This window comes from Phyllosticta citriasiana (genome assembly GCF_038021145.1).
Source record: "Phyllosticta citriasiana strain CBS 120426 chromosome Unknown IWZ02scaffold_7, whole genome shotgun sequence".
Taxonomy (NCBI): domain Eukaryota; kingdom Fungi; phylum Ascomycota; class Dothideomycetes; order Botryosphaeriales; family Phyllostictaceae; genus Phyllosticta; species Phyllosticta citriasiana.
The window spans coordinates 1,320,900-1,336,919 of NW_027117284.1; the positions used below are offsets into that span (position 1 = coordinate 1,320,900).

General features: G+C 54.5%; 4 protein-coding genes across 4 annotated transcripts; 1 reads left to right on the forward strand and 3 right to left on the reverse strand.

Annotated features, from left to right (window-relative positions):
• Positions 1 to 36: 36 nt before the first annotated feature.
• Positions 37 to 4,475, reverse strand: IWZ02DRAFT_520039 (uncharacterized protein; the record flags this gene model as incomplete). The annotated part of the gene is made up of 3 exons (XM_066770755.1): positions 4,361 to 4,475; positions 634 to 4,303; positions 37 to 510 (listed from the first exon to the last, which is right to left on the reverse strand). Coding segments are annotated over exons 1-3 (4,212 nt in total), but the record flags the coding sequence as incomplete, so codon positions are not given.
• A 300-nt stretch (positions 4,476 to 4,775) lies between these two features.
• IWZ02DRAFT_279634 (KRI1-like family C-terminal-domain-containing protein) lies at positions 4,776 to 7,028 on the forward strand. The gene is made up of 2 exons (XM_066763620.1): positions 4,776 to 5,087; positions 5,135 to 7,028. The coding sequence occupies exons 1-2, from the start codon at positions 4,922 to 4,924 to the stop codon at positions 6,880 to 6,882; spliced, it is 1,914 nt and encodes a 637-aa protein (XP_066622479.1). The 5' UTR covers positions 4,776 to 4,921; the 3' UTR covers positions 6,883 to 7,028.
• Positions 7,029 to 10,080: 3,052 nt separating this feature from the next.
• Positions 10,081 to 13,063, reverse strand: IWZ02DRAFT_279663 (rab-GTPase-TBC domain-containing protein). Its single transcript, XM_066763621.1, has 7 exons — positions 12,993 to 13,063; positions 12,819 to 12,936; positions 12,549 to 12,707; positions 11,952 to 12,454; positions 11,763 to 11,905; positions 10,235 to 11,651; positions 10,081 to 10,176 (listed from the first exon to the last, which is right to left on the reverse strand). The coding sequence occupies exons 1-6, from the start codon at positions 13,013 to 13,015 to the stop codon at positions 10,312 to 10,314; spliced, it is 2,286 nt and encodes a 761-aa protein (XP_066622480.1). The 5' UTR covers positions 13,016 to 13,063; the 3' UTR covers positions 10,081 to 10,176; positions 10,235 to 10,311.
• Positions 13,064 to 14,671: 1,608 nt separating this feature from the next.
• On the reverse strand, positions 14,672 to 15,512 carry IWZ02DRAFT_279711 (uncharacterized protein). The gene is made up of 3 exons (XM_066763622.1): positions 15,403 to 15,512; positions 14,801 to 15,340; positions 14,672 to 14,749 (listed from the first exon to the last, which is right to left on the reverse strand). Exon 2 carries the CDS (start codon positions 15,337 to 15,339, stop codon positions 14,812 to 14,814), a length of 528 nt encoding a protein of 175 aa, XP_066622481.1. The 5' UTR covers position 15,340; positions 15,403 to 15,512; the 3' UTR covers positions 14,672 to 14,749; positions 14,801 to 14,811.
• Between the last annotated feature and the right edge of the window lie 508 nt (positions 15,513 to 16,020).

Below are 16,020 nucleotides of genomic sequence, written 5' to 3' on the forward strand. Positions count from 1 at the left end.
CCTGCGGCGCGAAGCTCAAAACCTTGCGCCCTTGGCCTCCAACCTCTGCAGCCGCTCCTTGCAATCGCCACAATACTCTTCCCACCACTCCCTCACAGCCCTGACACCCTCACTCGCCTCCTTCTCCGTGTCATTATCGCCGCTGCCGCCGCCGCTGCTTTCACTGCCCCCACCCATGCCCTCCATGCGCCGCCGAATAATCTCGCCGACGCGCCGGCACCGCACGTTTTCGTCCAGCAGCCAGTTCTCCCACTCGGCCTGCAACACCTCGCGCTCCACGCGGTTGACCAGCCGCATGGCGACGAGCAAGTCGTGCCGGTACAGGGCGAGGTTTTGGCGCGAGCGGCGCAGGCGCAGCGCTGTGCTGCGCGCCGACGGCGCGATGCCTGGGCCGCCCGAGTCGGGCGCGAAGACAGGGTCGGCGACGGCTGAGGGGAAGGCGAAGGCTGACGAGGAGGGGAATTCGGGGTTACGCAGGAGCGTCACGAATGTGGCGTGGCAGCCCTGCGGCTCTGCAAAGTCGGTGGCGTTGGCGGTGCTGTCGAAGAACGGGATTTGAGCGCTGCCGTCGCTGCTGCTGCTGCTGCTGCTGCTGCTGCTGCCCGAGGCGGCGGTGCTCCAGTCGGGGAAGACGGCGTCGCTGCTGTTGGTCCAGAGGTCTTCGACATCGCGAAGGTAGACGGCTTTGCTCATTACTGTGTCGGGGCCCACGCCCAGCCGCTTCATGAAGGATGCTGCGCGCCGGTTTTGCCACCATGACCAGGTGTCGCGGTACGACCAGATGACGTTGACGGTGCCGCTTGCTATCAAGAGACCGACGAGGAAGGTGTGCGCGGTAAACGCCTTTGCCATGGCCGTCATGAGTGCTGTGATCCAGGCAATGAGAGTAGAAATGTAATTGGCGGCCATGGCACGCGCAACGTCTGCCAGCATACTTCCCAGGGTTCTCCTTACGAGCTTGAACACGCGAGGGTGTGCAGTCGACGGTGGAGGCAGGTTCTGAGGCACCACTCGAGGAGTCTGCGCCTGTTGGCCAACGTATCCAAAGATTTGGACTGCTTTGCGTGTGCGTGACTTGCTACCCAGCCGCTCGACCTGACCAGCAATGACATCTGTCAAATCTTGCGCTTCGAGGTCAAGATCCTCGAGGGCCTGCCGCTCAATAATCTTTGGAAGGACCTTGACTTGCTTCAACCAATCCACTTTGCCATAGATGCCCATTCTGCATCGGCTCTTTGCAACATGGGTGATGACAATCCTAGTGACCAAAAAAAAGTCACGAGAGAGCGGAAGATACCATGGAGTCTTCTTGTCTGCGATGACGTAGCAGAGATGGTCGTTGAGAACCTCAATGACTTGGCAATCCTTTGCGATCGGCGCAGAATTCGAATCGAGTCGGTACTCAAATTCTCGTTTGTGACGGCCACCTCCATTCTGCTGAATCCATGGACCTTGGATGATTGTGTTGGGCCATCGCGCACGGTAGAGGGTCTGGAAGACAGCACTCTTGTCGCCGAACATGAGGTGGAAAAGCGCTTTGGCGCTGATTTCAAACTCTCGCTCAACAGCAAGCTGTACCATTCCCTGTGGCCGATATACGACAGGTCTGGCGGGAAGCTTGAAGCGCGTCGGCTTTCGGGCCAGCGTCGTCTCACTTGCGAACAAGTTGCCGTCGATTCGAAGGCCTGATCTTAGGTCGTTGGGCTCGCGCCGCGTAGGCGCTTCGAGTGGGGTGTCAATATTGGACATGTTGTCCCAGCTATCCATCTCCGGACTTTCAGACTCAGTGCCCTCCATCATGATAAGCCTCTTCACCAGCTCCTCAGACGCCAAAGACTCGTCAGCAACGCAGTTTTGGACTAAGAAATTGAGTCGTCTTTGCAGAAGCTTCAATGGCTCGATAAAAACCTTGACAGTGACTCTTGTAAATTCGTCTCGGCGAGAGCCCTCCTTGAAATGTACGAACAAAAAGTCGCAGTCGCGTCCAGGCGCGGCAGTGACTTCATCAATGGAGTCGAGGTCCACTCCAGTGATCAAGACCAGTCCGAGATAGTTACTGTAAAAATGAATGTGTGAGCCCGTGACGTACACGCGACCAGGGAATTCTTGTTGCTCGTTTGGATTCCATGTGGCCCGGAAGACCATGACCACCTTGTCTTCGCGAAGTACGTTGGGAAAGAGCAGGTGGAATTGGGCATCTTGAGCACGCAGGGGCATCGGATACCAAGGCGGGTACTCTTCCCCACCTGAAGACGAGGGCCTTGGAGGTTCTGCCTTGGCAAAGTCCTGCGACCCGCTGAGGCTCATTGTCTTGCGGTGCCGAGCGGCAGCGGGTGTGGGCGAAACTTCAGGGAGAGCCGTCAGACCTGATTTTTCAGGGTCGGTAGGCGCAGTTCCTTCGTTCGACAGTGCCTTGAGAATGGGGCTTGAAGTTTGAGAAATAGCACGCTGTTGTGAAAGTCGGCTGACCTCTCCCCTTTCAAGCCTATTAATATATCCCCAATTTGTAGAGCCCCAAAGATTGGCTAGAATACCAGACGGTAGCCCGCCATCTGGACGGCCAAACCCTATGCCTCTATCGCCGCTTAGAACGACAGCAGCTTTGCTTAAATTGGTAGGAGCCGGCGGATTGGCAAGTGTCGATGGAGCTAGGGAAGTAGCAGGCCAGGCAGCAGCTCTGGTATCCATGGAGAGCATTTGAGAATTCGAAGGCGCAACGGCCATGTTATGGCTCGCTGATATCAAGCTTGCGATTCCACCTGTAGATGGGTTTGGAGACGACGGCGTTGCTGAGAGTTGGGGAGTGGCAGCGTTCTTTCTGTGGAGATCGAGCTTTTGAATAATTCTTGCAGCATGATCACGACCGCTTTCTCTCTCCCTTTCCAGTTCGCCAGAGACATTACGCCGACCAATGGAGACGTCAAAACTACTTCGCGAAGCAACGTTTTCTCTGTCTCCTGAAAGAGGCAAGCTATCAATCTGCCTAAGGCCGCCAATCTCATCGCTGTCATGGGAGAGGTGACCATAAGCCTTTGCCGCAAATTCAGGATGTACAGGGGGACTAATGGCAAAGGCAGCGTCGGTGGATGTCGTGGCGGTGGCCTCAGTGCTGGCGGGGTCTTCGAGGGCTCTGCGTTTCGCGACTTCAAACGTGGCAATCCAGTCGGTCAGTTCAGCTTGAGTGTCTGCTTGCAGAATGTTTGTACGGTCCTTGGTCTTGACCTCAAAACAGAATCGACGTTCTTCTTGAAAGGCTGGCCGAACACCACACAGCAAGACGCCAACCTTTTCGGATTCTTCAACAGCACCAGAGCGCGCCCCATGTATCAACCATCCGAAAATACCATGCTTAATGAAGAACCAGCGTCTAACCCAGACAGTTCTGGCCGGTTTCCCAGTGATTGAACGTTCGAATAGCCAACCGTGCTTTTCCGACTTTTCCGGTATGGGTTTCGCAGGAGACAACGGAGCGGCGGAGGAATGCGTTCCGATGTAGGGAACGGTCGAGATGGAGTAGTCGTCCAATTCGCGCGACGGTCTTGCGCTGGCCTCGGCACTCTCCTCCAGCTGTTTTCTGGCAATGTGGAGTTCCCGCTTGAAAACACGGTCTCCATGCTCCATCTCCCGTGTCCAGCCCCGGATGCGCTCCATTTCACTGTTGTGTTGTGAAAACAACTTGTCGGTCGCATCTCTCGACATCTTCATGTCTTTCCAGCGCTCGGTGGTCACACGAATCAGCAACTTGTCAAGCGCAGACCTGATCTGAGGCGCCATGACGCAAAAGTCCATGCAAGCTTTGAGGTAGTGCTTCCTTGCTTCATGAAGCTGAAAAGCGTCCTCTCGCAAGCTTGATGGCTCCTCGCTCTTCTTTCTGCCAGCATATCGGGCTATCAGCTGGTCAAATGTCTTTTGGGAAGCTTCCAAATTCCTTCTTGCATCCCTGAGCCCTCTAATGTCGGTCTGTAGAAAGGCGCGAATCGGTTCCACAACTGTTCCGTCTATCCTCTTCAAGCCCCTGATTGTGTTCATCCAAAACTCACGCGCGCCTTCATTGTATCTTCGGATGGCGAGGATCGTGTAATCGTGGTCAAGCGCGGCCTCGGAGAGTGCTTGCGGGGGCACAGATTGGGTAATAAAGGCGTTGAATGCCGACTCGAGACTTGAGACCTCGGAGGTCAACTTGGATGCAGCTTTGACATAGTTGTCAAGCCACCGCTCGATGAGATCAATTTGTTCGCCAAAGTGGAGAACGGTAGCGCGGAACGTGGGACTATCAAGCGCGGCTTCTTTCAAGATGACGGGACTGTGGAAATATGGTTAGTGCTGAAGAATTAAGAGCTGGCGATGGGGTATCTGATACATCAGGCTCAATGGCTTGCTCACAGGCGTCAACGATGGCGGCTCCATGAGCGGCTTCTCGTCGGCCATGATGACAGCGGAGATGGAGGACAGCGACGGAGAGGACTAGCGGGAGGCGACAGCTCAGGACGGCATATTTGAGGCGTGGGTGTAAGAGGGGAGGGGGTTGCTGGCGAGCGCGTTCTGGTGTCTTGTGCGTTGTGAGATGCACGTCACTTCCGGGGCCCAGGTCAATGCGGCGACGCTTGCAGCCAAGACCCTGAGCTCGGCGCCTTTATCCGCCGCGAATTGTCGATCAGGGAAAGAATGCGAACAACAAGCCGGCAATTTGCCTGTCGGCCTTCGAATGTGATTTTGTGGTGTTGTTTTTCCGTACTGGAACTGGCGATGCAAAGACTGCCTGAGAAAACGGACGCGGTTGGCCCAGCCTAAGGCACCATTTTCCGCCATGGGCCTCCGCAACCACTAATCCGTATCGGGTAAGCGCGTGGCACGGGCTTCATCGTCTTCTGGAACTTTTTTGCGCGTCCTCTTCTGACCCAACACAAGTGTGCCGTCCGCCATGGCGAAAACTGACGTCCCCATACAAGATGGCCGCCCGGCCAAGCGCGCCAAGCTGCTCGACGACTCTGCCTCCTCCTCGGACGAGTCTGAGGTTGACTTCAAAATTAACTCGGAATATGCGCGCCGGTTTGAGTACAACAAGAGGCGCGATGAAATGCAGAGACGTGAGTTGCGTGCTAGTCACATCAAGACCATAGCTGACAATGTCTAGTGGAGGAGAAATACGGCAAATCAAAGATCGGCAAAGACGACGCAGGCTCTGACGACGGGTCTTCCGACTCGGAAGAAGAGGACGACGACGGCATCTTGGCCACCGTAGATTTGGACAAGGAAATCTCCAACACCCTCAACGCAATCCGCAACAAAGATCCCCGTGTGTACGATGACAAGGTCAAATTCTACTCGGAATGGCAACCCGAAACACTCCCGACTGCCGAAAAGAAGGACAAGCCGCTCACGTTGCACGACTACCACCGCAAGAACATTTTGGAAGGCAAAATTGGCGCCGAGGACGACGAGGACGATGCGCCAAAGACTTATGCCCAGGAGCAAGAGGAGCTCAAGAGCAGCCTGGTGAAGCAGATGCACACTGCCAGGGCCGAGGACGAAAGCGACGCTGGTTCCGACGATGACAGCGATTTCATGGTCGCCAAGTCAAGACCAGAGCCCTTGGAGCCGGAGCCCAAGGCCAAAGTCGTGCTGGACATTGAAAATGCGGACAAGGACCCCGAGAATTTCTTGTCAAACTTTCTTGCGGCGCGCGCGTGGACCTCCGACAACCCCAACTTCAAGCCCCTGGAGTCTGACGATGAAGACGACGACCGCCGCGCAGAGGAGTTTGAATTTGCATACAATATGCGCTTCGAGGACCCAGAAACGGCGAATGAGAAGCTCAAGACGTACTCCCGTGACGCTACCGCAAACCAATCCGTCCGCAGAGAAGATAAGAGCGGCCGCAAGAAGCAGAGAGAAAAGGAGCGCGAAAAGAAGGAGGCAGAGAAGCGTCAACGTGAAGAGGAAAAAGCACGGCTGCGGAAACTTAAGATTGATGAAATGGAAGAAAAGGTCCAGAAAATCAAGGAGGCGGCTGGTCTGTCTGGCAAGGACTTCAAGATGGACGAGTGGGCCGATGTGCTTGACGCTGACTGGGAAGATGACAAGTGGGAAGAGGTCATGCGGAAGAAATTCGGCGAAGACTACTATGAGGAGGACGAAGAGAACGCGCTCTCGGACGATGAGGGCAACCACAAGAAGTCCAAAAGGCCAAAGAAGCCCAAGTGGGACGATGACATTGACATCAAGGATATTGTCTCGGACTTTGAGGACGAAGAGAAGCCCAAAATCTCCCTATCGGATCTCGAAGACGAAGAAGAGGGTGGTGTTGCCATTCCCAATGAGGATGTCGAGGACATGGACGTCGACGAAGACGACACATCTAGCAAAAAGAAAAAGAAGAGCAAGAAGCAAGAGAGTATTGACGCCAAACGTGACGCTCGTCGCGAACGCCGCATCATCGAATCGCTCGTCGACCAAAATCTCGAAGTCGAACTCGCTTCGCGCCAGGCCTCAAAGAACCCCACATCTTTCCGCTACCGTGAGACGTCACCCACGAGCTTCGGTCTCACTGCACGCGATATTCTGCTCGCAGACGACTCGCAGCTCAACCAGTTTGCCGGTCTCAAGAAGCTTGCCGCCTGGCGCGAGCCGGAGAAGAAGAAAAAGGACAAGAAGAAGCTTGGCAAGAAGGCCCGCTTGCGCGAGTGGCGGAAGGAGGTATTTGGAGACGAGGAAGGCCCCAAGTACGGCTTTGGCGACTACGTGGAGAAGAAGTTTACGGAGAGAGGCGTTCGGCCGGAGGATGCGCCGGCAAAGGAGGAGGGAGTCGATATTAGGGAGGGAGGTCGGAAAAAGAAGAAGCGTTCGAAGAAGAGGAAGGCAGAGTCTATGGATGTGGATTGAGGAAGTGATTCAGGGGATTTAGTTTGATATGGATTCAAGGCATTTCTTGTCCAGTTGCTTGGACTTGTTCGGGTTGTTGCTTTTTGTTAGTCAGGAACGACAAAAGGTGGGGGTGCCATCAAAATCGATTTCTTTCTACTAGAGACAGCCTATTTTTTGCTCCTAGGAAAAATGCTTGCTTTCGGGTCCAATGTCGACACTCTGCATCTCTCCGCCGAGAGATCATCAATCATGACCCGACGTCACAGCTTTCTAGCTAGACCTGGCTGTTTCGACCCAACCTGAGATTGCCATGGTGGGCTTCCTACTCGAGATCCAAGCCGCAAAAGGAATGGCCCCACATGGTAAAAGGGTGGATGTTGCGTGTAATTCTAAGCATCGTTCAAGATATAAAGGGGGCACATGGAAGAAACTTGAATCAAATGGTATAAACACTCAAGGATATCCTTCCTGTCTAATTCCTCCAAAACCCATTCCCCTGTCCTTCACTTACTCAAGTCAACAAGGGGAATCACCATCCATCAAGTATGATAGACTAAGCAAAACGTCACAAGGCGCAAACCTCAATGCATGCGAGTGATCTGTCAGATCATCTATGCAGGTAGTCAGGTGCACTCGCGTCAGGTCGCAACCTACATAACTATCTAGGCGAAGTAAGGTACAGACGTGGATGAGGGGTAGATGCAAGGTATGCACGCACGTCTGCTGTGGTCAGCCTCGTGGCCACAAAGCCCTGACGACACAAGTGCAGCGATGAATCCTATAAAATATACCCTACATGCTAGAATCGTGGTTATGGCCGGAAAGGAAAGTGGTGCAAGCAGTCAGGAATAAAGAACGACTGCCAGGACCACCACCACCGACAAAGACCTTTTTTACAACAGCAAAAGCATCCGCGCATCACATCAACAATGATTGACGGCCGCTCTTGAGAGGATACTCTGGAGTGGGTGGTGCCAACAAAGCACCTGCTGCTCACGCTCACTCGGCAGCAGCGCAGCGCAGCGCAGTGCAGCGCGCGCAGCCAGCTCCTTCGCCCAAACCGACTGACCAACCAACCAACTGACCAAGCACCAACCAACGCACCTCACACCCTAGATCCGGCAAATATGACAAGGCGCCAGACAAAAAACCCAAGTCCAGTCCAGTTGGTCCGGTCCGGTCCAGTCGACCCCACGTGCCACGCGCGCGCGTGCGCGCTGCTCACAGAGCACCCAGGAAGGAAAGTGATCACACACTTTGTCCGCGCCTAGCGCTCGCCGGCTGATGATGCGGGTGAGCAGGGCCAGGCGCGTGAGCGAGAGCGAGAGCGGGCGCAATCGTGGATGGCGTTTTGGGTGTTCTGACTTACAATTTGTAGGCCGCTTGACCATGTTGGAGGAGAGCTGGCAGTGGCCGACGGCGGCGGCGGCGGCGGCAGCAGCAGCAGCAGCAGCAGACAAAGAGGGTAGGTAGGTAGGGTAAGTACCAAGGTCGGTTGGTGCCAGTTGGTCGCTCGCATCGCGAATGATGGCGTCGTTGATGTTGTAGGGCTTTCTCCCCCTACCTACCTACCTACCTCTATGCACTCAAACGAAACCCATAACTACATGCTGGAATTTCTCTTCTTTCTCGTGCTTTGCTATCCATTAGCCCTCCTGATCGACCTACATTTTTACTCACTTCTCACTCACTACCTCTCATACCGACATAACCAACCCATCCTTTCTCTAGAACCGCACGTCAATTCTGCCGCATCCCAGAACCTGAAGAACACCCTATTTCGGCACGAGAAAAAAGAGTCAGCTGTCTACCTACTTGATTGTCTATGCGCTGCCTTCCTTCCCTTGCTATTGTCAGTTGATGCGCCCTGCCCTCGCTCTTCGCGGATGCCGAACAAAAGAAATACGAGGACAAAGAAAGCGTCGAGTCTTTGAGCGCGGTACGAACGACCTATCGACCTACCTCCCTACCTACTTAGCGACCGAGTAGATAAGCAGTAGAGGAAAGATAGGAAGGGGACTCCGGGGATCCAGGTGCTGTCGCATCCAATCCGACTGTCCAGCCATCGCGGTCGCTGTCCTATATCCACGAAGGCACAGCACTTACACAGCACTGCTGCCGACGCTTTGTTCACGGCAACGAAGAACAAGTCGGTAGTCGTGTGGGGAGGGAGAAGAGCAAAAAAAAAAAAAAAAAAAAAAAAAAAAACCAGACAGCGGGTGGACAAGGGGCTGAGAGGAGGACAAAAAACAAAAGAACAAAAGAACGAACGAGCGGCTGTCTGTCCATCATCTATCCCACCTACTCACTCCCTCCACCTCGGCCTCGGCCTCGGCCTACTCTCTCGCGTTTCTTTCTTTCTTCCTCTCCCTACTTCCTCGTTTCCTCGTCCCCTTTCTTCCTCCTCTTTTTCTCTCTCTCCTCTCCTCTGTCCTCTCCATCATCTTCATCCCCCTGGAGCAGCAGTGTGCACACACCAACCACCAACCACCCACGGCAAACAAACCACACCATAACATTTCCTCCCTCCACGCCACAAACAACCCACCACCACGCCCACACAAACCCACCCAATGCCGCCCCTACCCCTCCACCTCAACACCCCCTCCTCCACCCAACTCCGCCATGACCTGATCCCCGCCGCCGTCGGCGCATCCATCGGCGTCTTCGCCATTCTGGTTGGTTACGTCGTCTTCATCGTCTTCTGGCTGCGCGCGACACCGCGGCTGCGGAGCCGCCACAGTGGGGGCTTAGGGGGGCATAACGGGTCGCTGGGGAGGTTGAGGAAGAAGAGGAGGAAAGAGGGGTTGGAGAAGATTGTTGAGGAGGATGAGGGAGGAGGTCGTGGTGGGGTAGGGGCAAGGGGAGGAGACGCGGCGGGCGAGACGGTGCCGACGGATGGGGTCGATAGCGGGGATGGGGATGGGTGGGAGGTTGTGCGGAGTAGCTCTGCGACGCAAGAAGTTGTCGAGGTGGTGGGACGGAAGGGCGAGGCGAGGGCGTGGTGGAGAGGGGGCAGAAGGGGGCATGGGTGGTGGCGGTGATGGACATGTGAATTGAATTGAATCGAATCGACGGCGAGGAGTGAATAAGAGAGACAGACAGTCAGTCAGTCAGAGGAAGAAGAAGAAGAAACACAAGGCTCGCAAGACAACACATGAAGGACAGACCAATCGGACATGTGAGAGAAACAAGGAAGGAAAAAGGTGTATGTACAACCAAAAGGCACAACGTGCAAGGAAATTTTGGATGCAGAGAATACTGACAACCAAAGAGAAAATGACGAGAAAGGCAGAAAAAAAAATCAAATCGCTGTCATGCCGATGCGTCGTTAGCGCCGTATCAAAGCTGCTGGTGGCACCCTACCCACCCAACAGTAATGCAGCAAATCATGAGAAAAAGAAGGACCAACAGTCCCTCTGTAATGCCACTCACTCTTTCACTCGCTCAATCCACATTCCCAATGCCGCTTCCCACACTCCCCGGCACCTCATCCAGATTATAGACATCATTATTGCTGCCCTTCGCCTTCCCCTTGCCACCCCCGGGATTCCCCAACGGACCCATGAACTCGTCATCGTCGTCGCCGAACAAGAACGAGTTGCGATCCTCGTTGCCGGCGCCCTTGACTCCGATTTCCTTCTTGGACGAGATGGACGACGGCTTCGACGAGGGCGGCTTGTTGCGCCGCCGCTCGCGCTTTTCGACGGGCTGGAACGACGAGCACGAAGAGGCGGCCGCGAAGCTGGACGCCGGCGTTTGTTCGGGCTCGCCGCCGAGCATCCAGGAAAAGGACGAGGAGGCTATGCTGGGACGGGGACGCGGCGCTGCGGGTGGTTTGAGCGGCGAGGATTGGGTGGGTGCGGAGGAGGACAGGTTCTCGGCGCTGGCACTTGCGGCTGAAGAGCGGAGGGCCAGAGTTGGAGTCGCACTGCGTGTGGTGGGGGACGAGGCAGAGGCCTTTTCTCCTGACAAAAGAGCGGCCCGGCTGATGAGGCCCATTTTTGACGATTCGGCAGGCGGATCTGGCGGTCTGTCGCTCTCCTCCGCTGGCGCTCTGGGTGCAACAGGAGTTTGGGTGGACGTCAATTTTTCCTCGGCCGTTGGTTCGTCAGGCAAGGGTATGCTCGAATCCTCCAAGTACACTTGCATGACTTGAATTCTCGCAATCGCCATTCCAAGTGCGTCGACTGCCTGCTTTTCAGAGCCCCTTCCCTCCATGGCTTCTTTTTGACAAGTCCACAAATCCGCAACGCCCGCCTCGAGCATTTTGGAAAGTTGCTTATTCCGCTGATCCAGCGCCGCGATCTTCCGGAGGAGCACGTCAGATTCGGCTGGCATGTTGAACTCCCCACGGATAAGACTCTTGAAGTTTGTCGGATTGCGTCCGGGCTGGAAGTCTTGGAAATTTCTTCGAAAATCTCCGACGGCATCGCGTACTGCCTTGTTGAAACCCCAGCGTTCTCCCGTCCTGTGTAAGTCTCGCGCAGCGCCTTGGAGAATGGCTTCAATCCCTCCGGATGGGGACATGGGTCGGAACATCTGTCGAAGGGGAGATTTCGCTCGGTCAGGGGTTGACAGACGATCATGCTGTGGCGTATCCGGGCGATCTTGGGTCATCGGTAAGCGGCCACTATATTTGAAGATTATACTGCTAGCAGTCTGAACATTCAGCTTTTGTTTTAGCGCAGTCGCATCTTGAACAAATGTCCGAGGAAGATGATCGGGGTCAGGCGAAGGATATCGGAGGAGCGTCGCAATGCACATGTTGTCATCCGACTCGAGCACTGGAAGTGTCAGTGTAAAAGTTCATCGGCACTCCCAGTGGTGGTGGTGAACAGCTGGTCCCAAGGTGCAACTGTGGGTGGTGGTCCAAACAGGTGTCGAATCTCACTTACATGTCCAGCGGATACGCAGTAGCATCGCAATGCAGACGTAGTCCATTATTTCCAAAGAGGGATCAATGGCAAAAATGAGGTCCCACATGGGCAGAACGTCGTCGAATGGAAACTCGCGACCATACAGGAGCCGCATCCATCGCCTACAAGCGTCAGTGAAGCTCCAAAGGACGCACCGAAAATCCTCACATAAGAAACATTTGAGGCGCAATTTGAAGCTGCTCCAGATGTGCTGCTAGCTCCAGGTCGGCCTTTGGCAGCAGCTTCTCGAAAATATGCCGGCACTTTTGAAGCATGGGCGAATCGCTTGACTGGTCCGTCTTGGAAGGCTCGTAAAACACTTTGGCGTTTTGCATGACGAGTCCAAAGAGCGTAAAGGTGTCGTGCTCAATGTAACGCATGTTGTAGAGTTCAAGCATGAGGTCCTTGCCCTGGCCCTTCCAGACCGCTCCCTTTTGGCGAGGGTCGATGGCATCCCTCTCCACAACCCACAGTATGGGCGCCAGAACCTCGTGCATTCCCTGCCTGTATCCCACTTCTGGATTTAGCTTGCAAAATATGAAGAGTATGTCCAGCATCATCTTCTGCGTCTCCGGCTGGCGGAAATACGTATTGTCGGGCATGCAGCGCTCGACATCTTGGAATATCTCGGCGCGTAGAGACTCGTCTTTGCGCAAGGCAACCCAGGGGGACTTTCAAGGCTTAGTCAGAAGTCAGATTCTGATTGTGATGTCGGGCTCTGCTGCGCAGGCGCAGTGCGGGCGCAGAAGTTGGCGTGCAACGTACCTCTTCATTTTCGCTCAGAGGGTCTAGCGCCGACTCGACCTCGTCAGGGTTTTCGATGGCGCGGAGGAAGTGGGAACGAAGGGAGTTGTATATGGTGCGCGAGTCGGACAGGATTGTCGGCCATTCGGCTCGGTTGGTATTCTCGAAGAGCAGAAATGCCTGCGATCAAAAACTTAGCGACTTTCCCGTTGGCTGCAATTGCGGCTGAAGCTAGCGGCTGGGTTTCTGGGTCGTGTCTTAGGCTCGCGAGTCGTTGCGTCGTTGTCGTACCTTCCAACAGCCCGACCGCTGTGAGTTGACGAGGGTTGCATCATCGGCGTCGAGCGCGATCAAGCGATTGCGGAGTTCGTCCAGACTTGAAGCCTTTTCGAGCAGCTCCCAAGAGGCTCTAGCTAAAGTCAGTCTTCTGATAAGGCTCAAACAAGCTCAAAGTTTCGGGTTCACCTGGCATCTCCGGCGGACCTCATTGTCGCGTTTGCGAGGATTGGTCGGTCCCTGGAGCTTGAGCGGATGACGTTTGGTTTGGGGTTAAGCAAGGGCAGAGCCGCTAGCGGTAGCACGGACCACTCGGTCGACTCCATGTCTCTCCCCGAGTCGAAATCCAACGATAATCTATCACGATTGAAGCCGCTCGTCAACAGACCCCTCTATGCTGGCAGCTGTGTGATACTGCCGAACTCTAGAAAACTTCCATACCATGTCTAAATCCGCAGCGACCAGTCCAACCAATCACGGAAATGGCACATTGAAAGCAAGACATCCGACATCCAACTTCTGAATTTGTGTCAAGATACATCATGGTATTCCCCCCACTCAAGAAGCCATTGCATGTAATATTAGCTGTCTGATGGCCCCGGATACAGTCGACAATGATCATTGACTTTGGATTCTGGGATTTCTGAAGTCTTCATTCATGACCTCGTACTTACTGGCCATGTCCAATTGGCAAGAGCAAGCTCTCCCGAAGAGTCTCCTCCGCAAACTAAACAGCAAGGAGCCTGAAAAGTCTCTTCCCTGTTTCCAGGCGAACCCCAATGAGAAAACCATCCCGCGTTGCGAGCCGTCGGTCCATTAGATCCGCCTCAGCAAGCGAGGAAAAATGCCGCAAAGATCGCAGCAAGGTCGGCCGCTGAGGTTCGCTTTGGCTTGCCTGCGCTTCATTTAGGCAGTTACCGTATCATCCAGGCCGTGTGCGCTTGGTCCAGGCCGCTGACTCTCAATGCAACACCATTGTTATAGATGATAAGCGCCTCAAGAATGTTCTCCCGGGCCTCTTTTCCCAAGTTTCCCTTCTGCTCACGCAGGATTTTCTTCGCATACGCGCGGAATTCGTCCGAAAGGTCGGCGCCGACCTCCATGGCTGCGGCTGCGAGGACACAAATGCGGTAATTCCATTTGCGCTCTTTCAGCTCACAGAACTTGGCTTGGAGGCGTCCGTCGTTGAGCTTTTGGCGTACTTCTTCGTCGTTGAGCTTTTGGCGTACTTCTTCGCCGTTTATGGCGTCGCCGAGGTCCATCTCGCGCGAGAGTGCTTTACTGGCCAGAATTTGACCTTCGGACTGGAAGACGCCTTCGCCCCAGATGACCATTCTGGAAGAGAGACAGCGAGTTTTGGGGAAGATGGGACGCTGATCGACCCACTTGGTCAGTGAGATTGGTGCTGGTCGTTTGGATCTAAGAGATTGGAGTGGCAACGTTGAGTTCGAAGCAAAAGGCTGTTGTTGCAGAGAGAAAGAGGGGCCGGAGAGGAGAGATCCACCCGTAGAGAGAAACCTGAGAGTAAGTGGGCGCGGGCTGCTGCGTCCCGTCAGGGCCCATGGCCACGTACAATCATGGCAGGCACGAAGTCAAGCACAGCAGTCAGCCATCCCACCATCACAGCGCCTGAGTCCGGACAGCGCAGCTTTTGGACAGTATGACTACGATTGAGAAAGATGTTTCCCGGCATTGGGGATGCCTTCTATGAGTAGTTGTCAAACACTGGAGATGGAGCCAGGGAGCTGTTGTTGTCGTATTTGATTCACAGCTGACCATTCTTCATGATGCCGTCAACATGACCACCTAGCAGAGCACCTAGTACATCAGTACACCCCGAAAGCCATCAATTCAACACCGAGCAACAGCAATCGCCGCTTCCCCAGCAAGCAAGTAGTCCATTCGAGTGAATAATGGGCAGACTTTGGTGTCCATCACAAAGCCAACTGTGTGCAAGGTGAGCTTGAGGTATGATCAGAGGTTCCACCACGACTTACCTTGGAGGTGTCTATTCCTTCTTGTCTCCATCGAGGGGTGTCTCACAGCCACCAAAGAGCAAGGGACTGGGAACATTCAGGCCGATGGATCTTATGGCGTTGGGCCTTGGCTCGTTCGCCGTTTCGATGAGGCCTTTGCCGGCAAGCTGAAGAGCGGTGCCGTTGGAATTTTCTCCCAAGCCCGAGAGAATTTCGCGCTTGGCCTCGTCATACATGCCGAGACGCTGAGTGCGGAGGACGTTGGACATGTATGTCTTGAGCTCTTCTCCGAGGCTGACACCCAGTTCCATGGCGGCAGCTCCAAGGAGGACAATGGCAAAAGAGACACCGGGAAAATCGTAAATGGTCTTCTTCTTGGTGCGCTCAGCTTCACGCAGCTTCTCCAACCGGGCTTGAAGGCGGTCATCATTGAGCTTCGCGCGGATTTGGTCTGGCTTTTCAGGAAAGTAGAGGTCTTCGACGTCCATTTCGACGCTGAGATCGCCCAGAATGTCAAGATCGAGGTCCGACTGAGAGACACCAGAACCCCACCAGCCCATGCTGAGTAGGGACCTTGAGGTCAGCTGGCATTCATGGAAAGGGAAGAGGGACCACGAGCTCACTTGTGTGAATGCAAGTGGCGGTTGCAAGTTGGAGGTTGAGTCAGAAAGGTGGAGTCAAGGTTGAGAGCAGCTGAATGTGCAGAAGATGGAGGGGAAAGAGGTTTAGGAGGGAAGAAGCAAGTGAGGCAGCCAGCCAGCCTGACTCACTGAGGTTGTGACGGGCGGCTGGGTCTAAGGTAAGGAGGTACAGATACATGAAGTCTGCTTGAGGGGCTAAAAGAATGTCTTGGATTGGGCAACGAGCATCTCAAGCATGGATTGGCAGTCTGCCTACCCAAGATACTCAGAGAGCTACGCATTACCGTGGACGTAGAAGTGCAAACAGCCCTACCGCCTCAATCAAACACCCAAAGAAGCTCTTCGGCTCACTGCATACCAGGCAAGTCGAGCTTTCACAGCAGACTGCCTATCAAACTTCCAGATGCTGTTAACCAGACTCCAATGCACCAAGGCCCCAAAAGATGTGGCAGCAGCAGCAGCACAAGAACAAAGCAAGAATTAGAAAGAAGCAGACCTCATCCTCAAGAGCCCGCACAAGGCGAACAGCTCAATGAAAAGGTCTAACAGTGTATTCGCGTCACTCCCCAGTAGTGCTAGAGGGAGGACACCGTGGCGACG